Source organism: Sitodiplosis mosellana, unplaced genomic scaffold (assembly GCF_009176505.1).
Source record: "Sitodiplosis mosellana isolate CC-2019 unplaced genomic scaffold, AAFC_SMos_1.0 Smas_scaffold_6167, whole genome shotgun sequence".
Taxonomy (NCBI): Eukaryota; Metazoa; Arthropoda; class Insecta; order Diptera; family Cecidomyiidae; genus Sitodiplosis; species Sitodiplosis mosellana.
In genome coordinates, this window is record NW_022601408.1 from 1,285,123 (window position 1) to 1,305,319 (window position 20,197).

Consider the following 20,197-nt stretch of genomic DNA (forward strand, 5'->3'; position numbering starts at 1 on the left):
TTGCTCTAAAGGCACGAAATGTTGCAAAATGATAAAAAAAAATTAGAATCAGCCTCCAGATTTCATTTTCAGTTGCACTGGATCGAGTTATACTCTCATGTCCACCATTTATTTTGAATGTGTTTGCAAGGAAATGGTATTTTTTGAAAACAATCGAACTTTGGGAAGAAATCTAATATCACGGAGGACGGTATGGTTCAGCGATGGACTGTACGTGTATATATTCCGACGAAGCAAGGAGAAAAGGCGATAAAGCGCGCGTACACGTACAGTCCATCGCTGAACCATTCATTTGTGTTAGTAATTTAACGACGATGTGTATGCGCACACACTTCGTTCGAACGAGTGCGCCTGCCGCTGTTGCCGACGCAACGAAATAACTGATATTCCAACTATCCAGTGGATATTACATATCTATATTTCATTGTTTGCTCAGACGCCCATCGAGAAAAGTCGGCTCGTAATTATTTGAGAAGACCTTCAAAAAGTTCCGTACATACATGCCAATGTTTATGTGATATAAAAGAAAAAAGTCGATTTTTATGAAAAATCGACACCCATAAATTTCACACCAAACGCGATTTCTCAAAAATGAGTCCGACAATTTTTACCAAAAACTGAGCGTTTGTAGCCGGCTACCATACCAACAAAATGGCATATGCCATATATCCGGGAAAATTCGTATTTGGAAGTTCTGGGCATAGGCAATTCATCAATGAACGGAATTTGTACGGAGAGTCGCATTCTACGATGAAATTGCTGCCAAAAATACGCATCTACTGGCTGAAAAAGGCTCACGAAAGACCATATCCGCTTAATTTTCGACGAAAGATCGATTAAAACTGAGGGCATTTCATGGTCGAAAAATAGGTCGGATTGAAGTGAATTTTTCAACTTGCTCTATTTCCACTGAAAATGATGTTTTTGTTCGGAAAACACGTGGAATAAACCTCTGACGACATTTCGGTCTTAGAAAACTGCTATTTTCCCGTGAAAATAATGGGAGTCCACGAACACTTGAATATCCATTTCGTTGTCATTTTGGTCATACATCCGTATTTTTACATCTGAATGTATGAAATTGAACTTTTGTTCGGAGGATACATAAAAATTGCACTTTCCAGAGCTTTGGTGGTTGGAAATTAATATGTTTCTACGAAGCAATGGGTCTAAAATTACTTCAAAACTCTTTTAATGGATATTTTGAAATTTAATCACATTTTACAATGTCCAATAAGGGGAAAATGGGACTTTTTAAATGAAAGTGGAAATTTGCTATTTACAAAACTTGCGAAATGTAGATGCAAATGTTTTACCCGAAAAATTACAATTCCTCAATGATAAGACCTTAACACTATGACGGTTCTTCTGACATTTCACATATTCCTGTTCTTTGGGGACCCCAGGGCCCCATATGTACTTCATATGAAATCTGGACTGTGATAAGAGATAACAAAATAGTGTCGGAGCCAAAGTTGTAATACTCGAGGTTTGCTATAGTTTTGCTGCAACAAATATTACTTATCCCTTATCAGTTCCGCGAAAAACTCGAAAAACCGCGAAAATCGCGAAATTTTCCCACCTTAGTTTTAGTGAAGCTGATAAGAAGTAAGAGACTTGCTTCTTCGGCAGAAATGTAGAGCAGGTCGAATACTACAACTTTGCCACAGATACCAAGTCGTTATCTCTCATCAGTTACGCGAAAAAATGATACGAAAAAATTCGCGGTTTTCGCGGTTTCCGCGTAGCTGATAAGAGATAACGACTTGATGTTTTTGGCGAAGTTGTAGTACTCAAGCTGCTCTACAACTTTGCCGAAAACCATCTTGTTATCTCTTATCAGTTTCGCGGAATACGCGAGAAACCGCTGAAAACCGCGAAAAAAACGCGTTTTTTTTAATCATTTTTCACGGAACTGATAAGAGGTAACGAGATGGTGTCTATAGCAAAGTTGTAGCTCTGGTCGAGTACTATGATTTTTACAGACCCCAAGTCGTTATCTCGTATCAGTCATGCGAAAAAATGATAAGAAAACATTCGCGTTTTTCACGGTTTTCTGCGGTTTCTCGCGTATTCCGCGAAACTGATAAGAGATAACGAGATGGTGTCTATACTAAAGTTGTAAAGCAGCTTAAGTACTACAACTTCGCTACAGACCCCAAGTCGTTATCTCTTATCAGTTACGCGAAATGCCGCGAAAACCGTGAAAAACGCGAATTTTTTCTTATCATTTTTTCGCGTAACTGATAAGAGATAACGACTTGGTGTCATAGTAAAGTTGTAGTACTCGACCAGAGCTACAACTTTGCCATAGACACCATCTCGTTATCTCTTATCAGTTCCTTGAAAAGTGAGAAACTATGAATTCGCGTTTTTCACGTTTTCGCGGCTTTTCGCGTAACTGATAAGAGATAACGATCACATGATGTCACTTAGGGGTCAGAATGGAGAAAATGGTGAGAAAATCCCATAATTCGGGATTATCACAGTTCCGACCTTCAAATAAAGTTATACATGGGTAATAGTGGTCCAATAAAGACTGGAGTTCTTTTATAATATTCTACGAACTAGAATCTAATCTTTTTCATGGTTTGTGTATAGATTATATCAGATGAAAAACCTGTAGACGAGGTTGAAATGGAGTGACGCTCCTGTGCGCTGGTTTATCTCTGGATACAAAGTTCAAAATTATTTTTCGCATTCACTATTGTGAAAATTTACTCACAATAAGGAAAAATATCTTGCGTGACGACTTTTGATTTTAGATCAAGTTTTCAAGCGTCTTGTGTGCCACCCTGTGTATATGTGCAAATAAGATTATCTCACTCTCACTTCATAAAATCGTTGTGTTTTTGTTATATACATTGTTTGGTTGACAGAACTGTGCTTGTTTTTCAGGATTATTTCTAAATTTTTATCCGGTCACTACATAACGCGACGACTATACATTAAAACAAACATTTCATTATTTTCCAGAAAATAGTTATAGTATTTAGTGCATAAATATCAAATGGTGCAGATAGCTGTGTATTACCGAATATATTTCACGTATAATTTTCATATAATTCGTGTATCTTGAACTACGTACTCAACAGAGTAAATCGCAATGTTAATATATTTAGCCAATTCAAAACCTTTCAGTGCTCAGTTTGCATTGCTTTTGTCCCTATCGGAAGTTCACTAACTTGAATCATGAATGACGTTTTAAATGATATTTCTGAAGAATGTCGATTCCAATATTCGGGTAAACCTTGTGATGAAAGCATTTACTTATACTTTCAAAAAAATCCGTATGCATAGAAGCGTAGAGAGACAAAACACACCCCCGTACACATTATAGATTTACAGGCATTAACATAGTAATGTTATTAATTATTAACATATCTATGGGTGAGATTGAGAGTGGAGTATGTTTTTTCTTCGATTTATATTTTTGAAAAGGCGAGTATGTTTTCTGATGATTCTGTTGGCGTTAAAGTAGAGTATGTCGTAGTACCGTCTAGCCTCCGCGGTCTTCATGGTTTTCGCGCAACTGATAAAAGATAACAACATGGTGTCTTCGACAAAGTTGTAGTACTCGAGGTCTTCTATAACTAAGCTGAAGACAGTTATCTCTTATCTCTTATCAGTTGCGCACAAATCGCGCACATAAAAAAGCAAATTTTATATAGAAATTTTTTTTCTTATCATTTTTCGCGCTTTTCGCGGAACTGATAAGAGATAAGAGATAACTGACTTCAGCAATGTTATAGAAGATCTCGAGTGCTACAACTTTGCCGAAGACACCAAGTTGTTATCTCTTATCAGTTCCGCGGAAACCGTGAAAAACCGCGAGGACCCGCTAAAAACGAACATACTCGCTTTTAACCATTTTTAAGTCGACAGAAACTTGCTCTTCTCTTTCGTAACAAAGTCAATCAAACATACACTACTCTCAATCTCACCCATAGATATTATTAACGGGACGTTAATAACTCAAACATAACATATTATTAGATTAATAAGATTCTATGATATTATTAACATATTATCTTATTATTAATAAGATCGCCATTTTATTGAAAAGTTAATAAGATCCATCTTATTATTAATAAGATAATCTTATTGAAATATTAATAAGAAAATCGGATTTTATTAACCAATTTTCAAAAAAATTGTGAAGAAAAGTTTCATACTAAAAACATATCAAATATCGTCAAACCACGAAATATTGAAGCAAAATGCATCTGACGATATTTGATATGTCATATCGAAAATGTAAATCTATAGTACACATGGCTACTATGACTGACTCAGTCATTTACTGAGTGTTCTCTTTCCTAAATCTTCCATTTAAATTCAAGTTGTGATGGTTGTTGTTCTTCTTTCTCGGTTACTTCAAAAGGAAAGGCAATTGGATCGACTCCAGGTGAATATAAGGAATTTTTATACGAGCCAAACGTGTCATTGTACGGTAACGGGTCTTTGAACTTCAAAAAAATTACAAAAGAAGCTCAAGGACATTTCTTATGTGAGGCAAAAAACAACATAGGTGCTGGTGTTAGCAAAGTTATTTTTCTTAAAGTAAATGGTGAGCTGACATTATTTTCTTACTTTTTACGTTATCATTTCCCTCATTTTCAAAAATATTTCAACATGGATATTCATCGTTGACTCATTAACGGACAAATCTAACGTGAATATATAACAAACAGTGAAGAATAAAATCTAAATGCAAATAAAACGGTATGATGATTTTATGACTTAATTTAAAAATGAAACAGTGCCGGCCCATTTCACAACGAAAAACAAGCAAATATCTGTCGCAAAAGGAAAGCAAGTACATGTACAGTGCAATGTACAAGGTGATACTCCAATTGATATCAAATGGAAAATTCAAAATTCTCAACAGCATTTAGATTCATCCACTGATTCAAGGTATGTTAAATGTCACGTATATCAATTCTCGTGATTTTACAATCGCTTCCCGAAACTACCCTTCGCACATACACAAAAATGGTTCTGGCACAACTCGCTAGATGGCTACTCACGAATTAGTACGATTGACATACACCAATGGTGAAATTACAATCACTACTATCTTTGTTGGGCACCGCATGCCGACTAGCTAAGCTGGAATAGAATATCTATCCTAGCTTAGAAATATGGCAAATATAAGGCTTGTTAGTAGTGGTTGTAATTTGACAGATTACCATTGGTGGTATGTCAATCGTACTAATTCTGTTTTGAGTGCGTAGGAACAGCTACGATATTTGGGGACCATATGGATGAAATATGAACCAACTGATCTCAGATATGATATAAATTGAACAGATACTTTAATTGCGATTCAGATATACGATACGTGAACAAGTCTTGGACGATGGCATGGTTTCGGAGCTTGGGATTTCGCACACATTTCGCCATGATACTGGCGTATACATTTGTCAAGCAAGTAATTCATTTGGCCAGGTAAGATCTCCTACAGCACGAGCTGTGCAACCGAGCGCGTAGTTCTACTTCGTGTTTACTATGCGCCCCAAATTGATTGATACTCAAGTTGCTTGAGTACACAGTCAAAAATAAAAGTCCACATTTAGGCGGAATTTCGACTGGTAGAGATGCCCAGTTTTATATTTTGCCTAGCAAATGGAGTTTCAGACGAAATTCCGACTAGATTATAAGCGGAATTTCGCCTGCAGCTCAAATTACTAGCGGAAATATCGGCTGAATGCGTCTTTGGCTGAAAAAACACCCGTACTTTTATTTTTTGCTATGTATGCTCATGTTTATTCATAAACGTAAACTCTTTATTTGAATAATACAATTGAAATTAATACAATTAAATTTGATCAACAAAAAAAAACGTAGAGATAAATATTTTCCTATGTAATTGCACAATTGTAATGTGTAATTTTGTGAGAAACAAATTGCGGACAATATCGGAAATCCTGGATCCTGAATCCAATATATTAAGTTTATTGGACCATGGTCCATGGTTTTGAACTTTGCTAATGCACACGATTCACAGATATATTGTTTCACTATTTAACCCTCAACTGCATGAATTTTTCCCAGGACTGGGAGTACTGGTATTTGGTTGATTTTTGGCCATAGATAACGAAAAAAATATTCATAATCCTAGATTTCCCATGGTTTAGTCAGGAAATGCGATAGAAATAATTCAGAGAACAATGAAATCCATTGTTTAAAAGTGTCAAAAATATGTCTAATTTGGAAACCGAATAATTTATTTTGTCAAATTTTCGTTTTCGTGCACATTTTTGTTTATAACTCACCAATCGTACGACATAGACAAATGACGCCAAAGACAAAAATAAAGAAAAAACATTGACAAATAAAAATTCCCCTTGAAGCAATGTCATCCGCGATTCACATTATACAGGTGTTTAAATGATGCCCGCCAAAAGGCGGGCTTATGCAGTTGAGGGTTAAATAACCTATCTTTGGTAAATGGCGCTAATATGCTGATTTAATGTCATTTGTATTGTTTCTTATTAACAATGCGAGTCTCTTGATATAATATACTTTTTATTTACGCCAATATATTTTCATCAGCCTTATTATCATTGATTTGACAGAAAGAAGAGCGTCACCTGGGGACTGAGTGTAGTGTGCCATATCTGTACACATATATTCACGGATACTTCTACTGCTCGCACTAACACAGATGCACATTTTCTATAGCTCACTATGTACATGATTCTCTGTTTCTGCAATCAGTCTCCAGGTGGCGCTTGACTTCTGTTATTTGACGTTTCCTATCTGTTTATATAGAGGCTCATAGAGATCGATTTTCGTACAAAAAACAAGTCAGTTTTCGCCACACGCATTTTTGTTCGACATTTTTTATGTCTGGAAAAAACTGATTTGTTTTTTGTATGAAACTTTTTTTTCATATATATTATTAAATATAAATATGATAAAAAAATGCACTATATTTATAATGTCAATAAATATGACGTTTCACGACAAATATATTTATTAAAATATGTTGTTTGTCAACATGTTAATACAATGCCAATTTTTGCAAGCTGTAAGATTTCCCTATTGAACAATTTCAATTTTAAACAAATAATTTGTACAAACGAACTCATTTTTCGATAATATAGGATGAAATGTCTATGCAAGTTATAGTACAAGAAGTACCTGAACAGCCAAAAAGCTTAAGCATAAATTCGAAACAATCGCGTAGTATACAGTTGACATGGACACAACCATTTTCAGGCAACAGTCCAATTGAAGAATACAACATACAGTTTAAAACTGTCGTGGATACTTGGCAAGCAGCTGAGAGAGTCACTGTGCCCGGCACACAGTCCGTTATAAACATTGATAACTTACATCCAGCCACTGCATATCACATAAGAATCGCTGCTGAAAATAAGCTTGGATCATCGGAACTTTCGGAAGTGGTCCAAGTGACTACACTGGAAGAAGTTCCTTCGGGTCCACCACTTAATGTGCGCGGCGAAGCAAAGAGTTCAACTGAGATTATTTTATTCTGGGATCCTCCAAATAAAAGCGATTGGAATGGGAACATTCTTGGGTATTATATTGGTTATCAATTAATACCGGATTCGCCTGGTCCAACTCAGGGTTTCAATTTGAAAACAGTGGAAACTCGAACGCATTTTGAACTTGAAACATTACTGGAAAATCTGAATAAATTCACGCACTATAACATTTTTGTACAAGCATACACAAGTCAAGGTAATGGACCACCCAGCAAAGAGATTCAAATAACAACTTTAGAAGATGGTACGTTTTTGTAACTTGGCAAATTATTGAATTCTTAGAAAACAGAAGAAAAAAGAAAAACCAATGATAGGAAACTCTCCTAGTTCTTAAAATTTACCAAAGAGAGTGCCAACAGCTGTACATAAGAAAGCGCCCTCTTTGTCAAATATCTTGCTGTTGTTCAAGAAAAAGTGTGTATAGTTTCCAGTTGTTGAGAAAAACACTGCACAAAACAATTGTATCCATATATTCTCTACCTGCACGCTAAGCAAAAAAAAAAAAACAACACAGCAACATCCAATCGAAATAGGATTCACACGACAATTCGTATAAAATGTCAAAAACATCGTGTTGTTTGGAGTATTTCAGCTTTGACGTATACAGATCTGTTCAACAGCAGCTATTGGTTGCGTGCATATTCGCTGTGGCCAGCGGTCGTTCATTTAACGATTCTGACACACAGTGTTTGTCTCTTGCATTCACACAAAAACAGAAAAAGAAGCGTATAAAACACACGAGACACGAACGGCAGCTATGTGTGTGCACTCACGCGTCGCTTAAGATGTGTCTCGTGTCTTGTATATGCTTCTCTGTCTGTTTCTGTGTAAATGCAAGAGATAAACACTGTATGAGAATCGTTAAATGAACAAACGCGCGTCACAGCGAATATGCACGCAACCAACAGCTGCTGTTTAAACATATCTGTTCACTAGCAGCTCTACATGGCTGGCTAGCCGCTTCAATGCTCTGATGGAGAGTGGTCAGATTTATACGTCAAAGTTGAAATTCTCCAAACAACACGATGTTTTTGACATTTTATACGAATTGTCCTGTGAATCCCATTTTGATCGATATTATAATATCTATTAGTATACTGTGTTGTTTTTTATATTTTTTTTCTTAGTGCGTAGTTTAAAAAATTTATGCATAAAACCAGATTCCAATGAAATTTTCGCTACAAGAATTGAACCCGTGAGCATAAAAACGACTTATTAAACAATCGCCGAACAAAACGATACAAGAAAAAACTACCGAACAAAACGTACCACAGCGGTAATGTGTAGCACAGCGGAGTTTCATTTTGAACGGTACCGTCCTGCTGTGTTACGTTTTTAACGTGTGTTTTGTTTGGCAGTTTTTTCTTGTATCGTTTTGTTCGGCGATTGTTTAATAAGTCGTTTTTATGCTCACGGATTCAATTGTTTATTGCATAACTCCTCTATCTATATTTTTCCTAACATATTTCGATTTTTTCAGAAAAAGTGTTTTTAACAAAATTCGATTTTGAAATTTTGAGGTTTTGCAATTGAATTTTGTTCAGTTTTTCAAGAAGAATTTTATCGTGGTTTCAGTTTTCATTTATGATGAGTCGTTTTGAAAAATTTACCAGGGTAATAACGAAAATATGTTATTAATATGTTAATAAGATCGGTATCTTATTAATATGTGAATAAGATCGGTATCTTATTAACTAGCATTTTTGGGTTAATTTTTCAAAATGCTCAATCGAAGCTTCAAACTGAAACCACCACAAAATTCTTCGTGAGAAACTAAAAAAAAAACCGAATTTAAAACCCCAGAATTTCAAAATTGAATTTTGTTGAAAAACACTTTTTCTGAAAGAAATCGAAATATGTTAGGAAAACTATACACTATCATTAATTTTCATGAATTATTCATTATTGAACAGAGACGCTTTATTGATTTTCAGTTCCATCAAGCGCTCCAGAGAGTCCGAAGTGCGATGTTTTGAGTTCAACTTCAATTTATATAACGTGGTCACCGCCACACGTCGATAGCCAAAATGGCAAAGTGCGAGGTTATAAAATATTCTACATTGCGACCGATGATATCCATGTTAAAGAAGTGCACGTTGTGAAATCGAATAATCAATACTTGACTGTGGACAATTTGAAAAAGTACACCAACTACAGTGTTTGGGTACTGGCATATACGAAAGTTGGCGATGGTGTGAAAACGAAACAACTATTCTGTCGCACTTACGAAGATGGTAACTTGTTTGCATATTTAATTTTAACGGTAAATTTCAATGCACATCATTCTTTATTATTTAACAGTACCATCTGCTCCACAAGATATAAAAGCGATCCCTGCATCAAATACCAAAATTATCGTTTCATGGCTGCCGCCACTCAATATGAACGGTGAAATTGTAAGTGAAAGTGCTTAAATATAACCCTAACATGTAGCTCCTTTAGCTGTCATGTCCTGTTTTTATATCATGTTTTTTTTTCTCTGTTTGTATGAGTAGACCGGATACACTTTTTATATGCTACCTTCGGAAGGTGGTAGCCATGAAGGCATCCACAAAAAGGTGCTAGGCTCGAACGTCGAAGTTCACGAAGCACACCGACAAGTATGTACTTATATAAAATACATTCCATTCGTAGCTAGATTCGTAGTCTATTCTAATTTTTATTTCAATGGATTGAATAATGTAGGAGGGGGTAACTTATGATTTCTGGGTAACGGCATCAACGAAAATCGGCGAAGGTGAAAAAACAAGAATGGTTAAAGTGCCACCAAACAACAAAGTTCCGGCTCGAATTATATCATTCAGCCGTAGTATCGAGAGTCCATGGAAGGAGAATCTGTTATTATCGTGTCGAAAGGTTGGTGTACCATCACCAGTAACAATTTGGCGACAGGAGAGTCAGGCAATGGAGACAAACGCAAGAAAAACAATTGCCAAAAATGGCACGCTTTTTATACGGGATTGTATGAGTACAGATGAGGGAAATTACACGTGTACCGTAGAAAATACATGGGGCAAAGATGAAATTGTTTATAGCATCATCATTAAAGTTCCACCCGATCCACCAATATTAACTGTCGTCAATGCATTTCCGGAAAGTTTAAAACTCGAATGGGTTGACAATAAAAATGGTGGCAGTCAAATTTTAGGCTATGTTATTAATTTCAAACGTGAGAATGGTGATTGGGAAGAATTACAAATCGATTCGAAAACTAATAATCATTTATTGGGAAATTTATGGTGCGGCACAAAGTATCAATTGTATGTGACCGCCTATAATAAAATAGGCACAGGTTTGCCCTGTGATATCGTTAATACACACACCACTGGAAGCCCACCAGTTCAACCAAAGCATTCTCAAACAATTACCCAAAATGCGACCAGTGTCACATGCTGGCTGGATTCATGGGGAGATGGCGGCTGCGGTATTTCTTATTTTGTCGTCGAATGCAAACTTTATTCGCGATCACAGTGGAACGTGATTGCCGGTCACATAGCACCAACTGAACGCATTCACACTGTCGCCGATTTGCATCCAAACACCAAATATCAAGTTCGCGTAACAGCTTACAATAATGCGGGATCAACAAGTGCTGTTTATAATTTTACCACGTCAACGTTACAAGGCAGTGAGTTGATCATCTCAATTTTTGATTAAAAAAATTCTTATTAAGATATGTTATATGCAATAAACAACAAAAAACAAATGAATGGGTGAAGGCAAAAGCGAGACTTGGATTCAAAGCATATTTTAACGAAACAAAAATGAATGATGTTTTTAAAGTGTAACATCTAAAGAGAATTTTTTCGAAGTGCAACACCGCGTGTTAGGTGTTACATTTCAATAAAATATGTTTTCCATGGATCACTTTGAAAAACATGTGGATCGATGTTTCTTTTCGAAATATTTTTGTGTTGGTGTTGCATTTAATCAAAAACATTTCGCATGTCTCGTTTTAATATATTTTAAATTGATGTTATAGTTCAATAAATTGTCGCAATTAAATAATATTAATGAATATTTACACATGGACATATCTCGAAAACGGTTGAGTAAATATGCAAAACGGAACGTGGTGTATCTCCCTAAAGGGAACTCGACAACCGGCTGGTTTGGTGGCCTAGAATACAAATCCGGTAGAATTTGGGCTGATTCATGAATTTTCGGGATTTTTCCTGATTCTAGAACTTCCATTTCTTTGCGTTGTGGTGAAATTCCACACAAAACATAAGAAAAATGACGAAGAATCAGGCAAAATCCCAAAAATTCATGAATCAGCCCAAATTCCACCGGATTTGTATTCTAAGCCACCAAACCAGCTGGTTTTCGAATTCCCTTTAGGGAGATACACTACGTTCTGTTTTGCATATTTACTCAACCGTTTTTGAGATATGTCCATGTGTAAATATTTATTAATATTATTTAATTGCGACAATTTATTGAACTATAACATCAATTAACCTTCAAACAGTGAAACCTATTTTCTAACGTTGTTCGTGAAACCGGTGCCTGAGTGCCCATAATGCATTTTAAAGGGAAATGTACATTTTTTCTTGAATTTTTATTTTTAAATGTAAATATTTCAGTATTTATTGATCGGAAAAGTATGAAAATCAAACAAAGACAACAGCAAGTTTTTTGAAATTTTTTTTTAATAAAGTGGAGATTGCAATGTTGATCTCTTCACAAAAATGAAGGCAAAAACATATACATACAAATTCCACTATGGCCGATTTTGACGTCAAAAATTGAGATTTTGAACGGCAAGTTGGATCAAAAAATTATGTATATCACTAGAAGGGTCTTGAAAAGTAGATGTCATTTTTGGTATAAAACTTCAAAATAAGCCGGCATTTGACAAATATTTGGCCGTTAGAATTTTTTTGGCCAAAATTGATAAAATGGCCATATTTTGATAGAATGATGATCGATTTTGATGTTTTATAGCTCAAATTACATGTGCTTTTCAAGATCTTTCCAATGATGCATATTTCAAATTCCCACATTAAATTTTATACGCAATTTGTCGGAAAATGTATATGGGCACTCAGGCACCCATTTCAACAGTTCAGCGCTGGTTTGCTCCTCTCACACCACACTACAGACAGTATGCTGTAGTGTGAGAGCGGCAAAGCGGCAGCATACTGTGTGTAATGTGGTGTCAGAGCAGCAAATCAGCGCTAAACTGGTGTCAATTTCTTTTTGGGTACGCGCATATGTGGTAAGCTAGTGCGCGTATGTTAACCCAATTCTCGTAGCCAAATGTTCAACGAATCGAACCATAGTTATTTCATTGATTTATGATAAGAAATGATTGAGATACAAGAATTCAAAGTTGGTTTTGGGCACGCAGTGCCCATTTCACGGTTTGAAGGTTAAAAATATATTAAAACGAAGCATGCGATTTTTTTTTTTGATTAAATGTAACACCAACACAAAAATATTTCGAAAAGAAACATCGATCCACATGTTTTTCAAAGTGATCCATGGAAAACATATTTTATTGAAATGTAACACCTAACACGCGGTGTTGCACTTCGAAAAAATTCTCTTTAGATGTTACACTTTGAAGTAATCATTCATTTTTGTTTCGTTTAAATATGCTGTGAATACAAATCTCACTTTTGCCCTCACCCATTCAAATTATTTTCAGTAAATTATAATGCAGATCATTCTAACCCAATATCACACATGGGAGATAGTACATTCGCCAATTATAAGGTCTTCATTCCAATTTGCCTGTCAATATTTGTCATAAGCGGTTTTATTGGCATTGTTTTCATAATGCGAAGGCGAAAACAGATGAATCAAAGTAGACTCACATCATCATCTATGTCTGATTCTCCATCAACCACTAATTTACAAAACAAACAAAATCGAGATCAACAATACCATGCGGTACGATGCCAAAGCAACCGAAATAGTAATTCAAATGATTCAGGGAGCTACAAGGCGGAGGGAAATGGTAAATAAATGCATTACATATATTTGATGTATATTATGTATGTATGAGATACACACATCGAGAATAGTCTTTCTGCATGATTGACAGTTGTCTTTTTGGAAATCGAAAGCTTACAATCGAAAGCTCACAAAAGACGTATCGTTCGCATTCAGGATTAGTTATAAGTTATACACGATAATTTTTTTTTTGATATTATATTTTTAATTCTCCTCAACAACTAATCTTTTCAATTGAATACAGAATACATCGAAGACATTTGCCCATATGCAACTTTCCAATTGAACAAACAAACGTATAGTGAGAGCTCGTATAGTGGAAATGTATACAGTGGTCCCTATCACTCAGTGCGCGGCTCATTTGTCTATCACGACGCCAAGCCAGATGGACATGTAAAATTCTGAAATTCCCTGAATATACATATTTTTATTGAAGACAAACATTTTGTTTTTTTTTTAGTCAAAAGAGCCTGAATACACAAAAGTAAGACGAAAAGGGCATAACCTCCGCGATCCACACTCAGAAAGTCAAGGTAATCGATTTTAAAATTGTATGCACACTTCAGAAACAGAATAGAATTCAATCAAGACCGCTTTGTTCGTATAAAAATACAAGAGAAGGATTTGACGTAAGATACACTTTACACAGTTTGAAACTGTTGTTAACACATTGAAAGTGAACAATGTCGTTTACACACACAGTGTCGAGACATAAGGCAAAAATAGCGCCGCCTACTGAAATACGTTCGCAATATGAACTATGAAATTTTGTCATAAAATTTAAAAGGCCGCTTTAGTAGCGTTCATACTCCGCTTGAATCGCTACCATCGCCGCAAACATATCCGTTATGAATCTGACTTTTTTTAAATAAAAAAACATCTTCGAATAGAAAAAAAGGTAAAATAAAATTGTAAATTCAATTCAATTATTCTACTGTATACGATTCCTATTTGAAGTTTGAAACTTCGAAACTAACAGCGACATCTAACGAAAATCCATTACAACATCCATTCGCCATATTGACAAGTGAAAAGTGTGTTGTTGTTTCGAATTTCAAGTGGGAATCGTTTGCAGTGAAATAATTGTAGTTTTCCTAAGTTTTATTGATGCAAATAAAATATTTTTTATAAACTGTGTGTTGATAAATTGAATTTACAACTTTTTTCTACATTTTTTTTATTATAAAATATTTTTAGATTATTTTGTTTTGAAAAAAGTCAGATTCATAACGGTTTTGTTTGAAGCGCTGAAAGCACTGAGAACTTTTTTTTTGCTGCAATATCAACCGACTAAAACGATACCTAGCGGATATGCTAGCCCTTTAATTTTTATGGTAAAATTTGCAATGTTCTTTGATTTTTCTGAATAGAATTGTGTCGGTTAGAATTAAAATAGGAATACAGAAGTGTTTTGACTGAAGTGCAAAATGAAATTTGTTTCTTAAATACGTTACATGAATCGTCGCTCCAATAGAATCGTAATAATATTTGTTAATTAGTTTGAAAGTTGAAATAAAATGATTTATTTTTCCTTCTTTCACAAAAGATATGTAGAAAGGAATCTCTTTAAAATAGAGAATCATTTGATACACTTTTTCGAGATATCAAGTGAGCGGATGAGAAATCGCGTTCCCTGTGTGTCGATACTGAAGAAATGTACTTTCTACATTGCAATCACTCTATAGTGATTGAATATAATTCTATCAAATAAAAGTGATTATTATTAACGCACGCACGCACAGACAAAATCTCTGTGAAAGAATACACACAACTGATCAGAGATGTGTATTCATTTGCATTGCCGTAAACATTGTGTATGAAAAGTACCGCTACACATTTGTTGTATGATGCAAACGACTTTATAGAAGATTTCAAATTCAAACGGCCGTTATTGAAGTGAACAAATAACATGAAATTCTAATTATTTACGCAAACTAAGGTCGATTTTTTGAAGTCTAAAATCCAACAAACTGAATTTTTATGATAAAATAAATGAAATTTCGTCGACATTGTGTAATATATTATATTGTGACTTGAAAACTTCTAGCACATTGAAACTACTGACATTTTCATTCTCATTTAAATCTGGCAATATAGCCAACAATGCCATATTGGTGTGATCAGCGTTCTTTGCTTTTTTAAGTACGCGATTTGCGCGCACCTCATAAGGGATAAGCGATAACTGTCTTCAGCAAAGTTATAAGACCTCGAGTACTACAACTTTTCCGAAGACACCAAGTTGTTATCTCTCATCATTTCCGCGAAAACAGTGCAAAAACGCAATACGGTATGTCAACATACTTTCTTTGAACGCAGATAGAATCAACAGAAAACATACTTTCCTTTTCAAAAATATAACCCAAGAAAAAAAAACATACGTTCTTCTACGTCTCACGAATAGACATAACGTAAATGTATAACTATAGTTGTAATACATTAGCACAAACGTAGCAAACTCTGTGTTACCAGTGTGCAACATTAGATAACACCGCTCAAAAGTAACTATATGGAAGTAGCGATGACGAGAAGCGTAGTATTGTGTGCCTTATTCTTTTAAAATATAATTACAAATCAAATTATACTACAGCTGTCACTTTTTTAACATATTAATAATTTATTATTTTTTTAATAAAATGAATTTTTTATTAACGTTAATAAAATAAAGTGCATTTTATTAACATATTAATATTATTAGTATGGTAAATTTTCGGTTATTATTATGGTGTAGATTTTATTAAAATGTTAATAACGATATTTTATTAGAATTTTAATAAAATGTGGTTATTATTATATGGTGCCGATTTTATTAGAATTCTAATAAATTCGACAACATATTGGATTTCATCCGATTTTATCAACGGACGACATCATGTTTACATTAAAGTCTATTCAACACAGCGTTTAGATTAACCCTTTGATGCACAATTTTTTGTTTTTGAATCATTTTGATATATGTTTTGTGCCACGATAAATAGAGAAAAACCTCATACTTGGATTTTTGAAAAATTGCGTATTTGTCGAGAAAATCGGAAAAGAGTCAAAAGTGTCAAATCACTATAAAAGCTTGAAAAAATTAAATTTCATAAAACTAATGATGCAGAAAGTTAAATTGATGTGTTTTGGTCCAAAGAGTCCTAATTTGACAATTGAAAAGAATGAACAAACCCACAAGATAAGAGGAGGAAAAATGTGGAATTCTGCTATAATTTCGCATTTTTTTTACAGCAGTACATGAACCGAAAAAACTTTCCATTCAGCCAGCCAATTGTAGCCTGTAAAGTATCAAATGAAAGCTAGTTCAATTCCCTACATTTGTTTCCAAACAAGAATGTAAAAATATTCAGTGGTTTCATAGCTATAGCGTCTGGCGTATCTGGTTACTTTAGGAACCAAAATGTGATAAAGGGTTAAGACAATCATTTATCACGACATAATCTCAAAGAAAAACGAGTCTGGAAATATTTGACATGTTTTTTGTATGAAACTTTTCTTCGGAATTTTTTTGAAAAGTTTCATACAAAAAACTTTTCAAAAAAATTGCGAAGAAAAGTTTCATATAAAAAACATGTCAAATATTTCCAGACTCATTTTTCATCGAGATTTTGTTGTCTGGCAAAAACTGACATGAATTTTATATGAAACTTTTCAAAAAAATCTTGAAGAAAAGTTTCATACAAAAAACATGTCGAATATTTCCAGACTCGTTTTTCTTTGAGATTATGTCGTGATAAATGATTGTCTTAATCTAAACGCTGTGTTGAATAGACTTTGATGTGAACATGATGTCGTCCGTTGATAAAATCGGATAAAATCGAATATGTTGTCGAATTTATTAAAATTCTAATAAAATCGACAACATATTAATAACCACATTTTATTAACATTTTTATAAAATCTACACCATATACATATTAATAACCGAAAATTCACCATACTAATAATTATTAATATGTCAATAAAATGCACTATATTTATGAACGTTAATAAATATGGTGTTTCAAAATTTTTATTAATTATTAAAATATGTTGTTTATTAACATATTAATAAAATACCGATTTTTGACAGCTGTAAATTATACCGCAAACATATATATTTGTTTGCATCCATGTTCGTTCACACTTTACATAGGTTCTTATTTCAATTAACCCGCAGGCAAGCTAAATCACTCAAGTAGTCGGGCAAAGTGGACCAAAGTGGACCCATAGTTTTATGGGTGTAAAATTGAAAGAAACGCAATATATCTTCAAAAGTGAGACTGTACTGGAAACTAGAAAGATGCATCTCTCGAACGTGCCATATGCCGATAAAATTGAATGAAAACCAACAGAGATATAATACTCTGATTTTTTGTCTGAATTTTGTCGTTTTCAAGTAGTACAATTTGATACATTAAGAGCTAAATTTTGAGTATAAACCTCCATAGCTCCACTGATGCTGAACTAATTTTGTTAAAGCATACCACGTTTGAAAGATGCATCTTTCTACTTCCCCACTATATATTACTTTTTATGAAACATTGCCTTTTACACAGAAAATATTATCAATTCTGGTGGAGAAATGGCAATTTTTGCGGTTTTCGACATTTGACGCAAATTTGAATGAATACATGTCTTCTTTCTAAGGTTCATCCAATTTTATTGGTATATTGTGCATTGGAAAGATTCATCTTTCTAGTTTTCGGAATAATACTACTTTGGATGATATATTATGTATTTCCAATTTTACAGCCATAAAGCCATGGGCCCATTTTGGTCCAATTTGGCCGCTTGTGTCCAACAAATATATTTGACTCCACGGAGCGTCATCTAATGATCGATTTTTTTTTGCTATAATACGTGGAAAGGATCGAAGAATATAGTTTTTATATATTTATTTATTGAAAAACCACCTTCTTGGACCAAAACGGACCAACTTGCCCGGCTGAGAGTTAACTGTTACAAGACAGTACATTTTTTTCTATGCAAGGCTGAAATTCGCAGTCAGTTGATTTAAATTACATAACTGTTTTTCATCGTTATTTCTTTTAAAAACTTTTTTTGCGTTCCAAAGAACACATTTTTTTAATAAAATACTTCATTCCAACCCTAAAAATTGAAGAAAACGCTATTCAAATGAATTGAAGATACTAGAAAAACAAACAAACTCATTTCAAGTATCATCAAATCAAAAACATTTTAGAATCGGACAATCCAGGTTCAACAGATTCAGAAGTGAGGAAAATCTTAACGCTTCACATACCTATTACAGAGTACGATACATTGGGTTCTGAATCAGATAATGAAGCCACAACGAGGAATGTGAACCAAACGAAATATAGACAACGAGGTATAAGAGTTTTTTTTTAGTGAAATTGGAAATGGAAATATATAAATTATACATTTAAATTTTTTCTCTTTGTTTTAAATTTTCAAAAAAAAGAAGATCAACAGCAAGAAACCACATCATCGTCGTCAGAGACGTCGGGTAGCTTGTCAAGAAAGTCAAAGTCAACATATTTGTCACGAAAACCTGGCAAATCAATGCAGAATCTGACAAAACGACATGTACGAAGCTCCAGCGGTTACTCTAGCCACAACGAAGAAACTACTTTTAGGTCAGAAAAATAATTCTTATTATTTATAGATTTTATTACTATATTTATATTCTTTTCATTAGCATATCTAATTATCCGAACTACGAATCACATATGCCGCCACCGGCTCGATTTCTTGATACGGCTGGTGACAAAAAGACAACGGGCAGTTCTCCACGGATTCGAGCCAATCCAAAGCTGCATCGAGAAGCATTCCAAATCAACGTATGAAATAATCTGACTATTGATAATAACTTCAATAATCAGCACACACATTTGACAGCACTCCATCGAATTACGAGTCCGCAAAAATCATAGGAATCTTTAAATTTAAATAAATTTAGTTATTTAATTTTCTTTCTGGAAACAATTAATTTTAAAAATTACTGTTTTTTAATGTGTTGTGACAATGGAAAAAAAAAAGAAGAAAACTGTAATGAAAAGAAAATTCCATTAAGAATTAATAACAGATATCCTAAGAGTCTTAAAAACGAAGCTGTAACCCATTAGACTGGACATACATTTCACAGAGGCCCGCCACACGAAACGATACTTGTGCAGGCACGTATGAACAAGAAACGTCGTCCTGGAATGGTTATAGCTGTGTGCACAAGTTATAATTTATGAATTGCACATATTTGGGTTGTGTGCTCAATGCCGTTCTATCCCAAGTAGTTCCATGTGAACTGTATAAAGATATGTTATAATTTGTGTACACACTGTACTACACAGCTCGGACCACTGAGATCGACGTTTCTTGTGCATACATGCCTGCACAAGTATCATTTCTTGTGGCAGGCCTTTTTGATTTAATACTCCATAGAAAATTCGCGCTCGAGCATAGTAAGCGTCGACACTAAGAACGGTTGGTCTGACGCTCTGTGTGGCGTATAAGGCAAAACAACACTACTACATGCGCGCGTTGCTTCAACACACACAGTTCGTTATAGTGGCCGCGCTCGAAGAGTGTGCAAAGGAGAAATAATACATACGTGCGACGCTCATCTGACACCTCGTCACACAGATCGTTCTCATATAAGAGCTACGTATGTATGTATTAATTGCCCTTTGCACACTCTTCGAGCGCGGCCACTATAACCAGAGAATACTATGAGATATTTTTATTCATATGGGATAGAAATATCG

General features: G+C 34.5%; 1 protein-coding gene across 7 annotated transcripts in view; it reads left to right on the plus strand.

The window, feature by feature from the left end:
• LOC129575528 (cell adhesion molecule Dscam2) overlaps positions 1-20,182 on the plus strand; it is a 73,844-nt gene extending 53,662 nt beyond the window's left edge. For 3 of the 7 annotated variants that reach the window (XM_055459285.1, XM_055459284.1, XM_055459289.1), the window contains 14 exons: positions 4,385-4,570; positions 4,764-4,917; positions 5,334-5,451; positions 7,113-7,761; positions 9,452-9,751; positions 9,819-9,913; positions 10,013-10,117; positions 10,203-11,145; positions 13,171-13,482; positions 13,723-13,871; positions 13,939-14,011; positions 18,658-18,804; positions 18,898-19,072; positions 19,135-20,181. In XM_055459285.1, coding sequence (XP_055315260.1) covers positions 4,385-4,570; positions 4,764-4,917; positions 5,334-5,451; positions 7,113-7,761; positions 9,452-9,751; positions 9,819-9,913; positions 10,013-10,117; positions 10,203-11,145; positions 13,171-13,482; positions 13,723-13,871; positions 13,939-14,011; positions 18,658-18,804; positions 18,898-19,072; positions 19,135-19,282 — 3,554 coding nt within the window. In that variant the 3' untranslated portion in view covers positions 19,283-20,181. Of the gene's footprint in view, positions 1-4,384; positions 4,571-4,763; positions 4,918-5,333; positions 5,452-7,112; positions 7,762-9,451; positions 9,752-9,818; positions 9,914-10,012; positions 10,118-10,202; positions 11,146-13,170; positions 13,483-13,722; positions 13,872-13,938; positions 14,012-17,631; positions 17,721-18,657; positions 18,805-18,897; positions 19,073-19,134 lie in introns of those variants that run through there. The other 4 variants (XM_055459286.1, XM_055459288.1, XM_055459287.1 and 1 more) reach the window with 4 other exon arrangements.
• Positions 20,183-20,197: the final 15 nt, after the last annotated feature.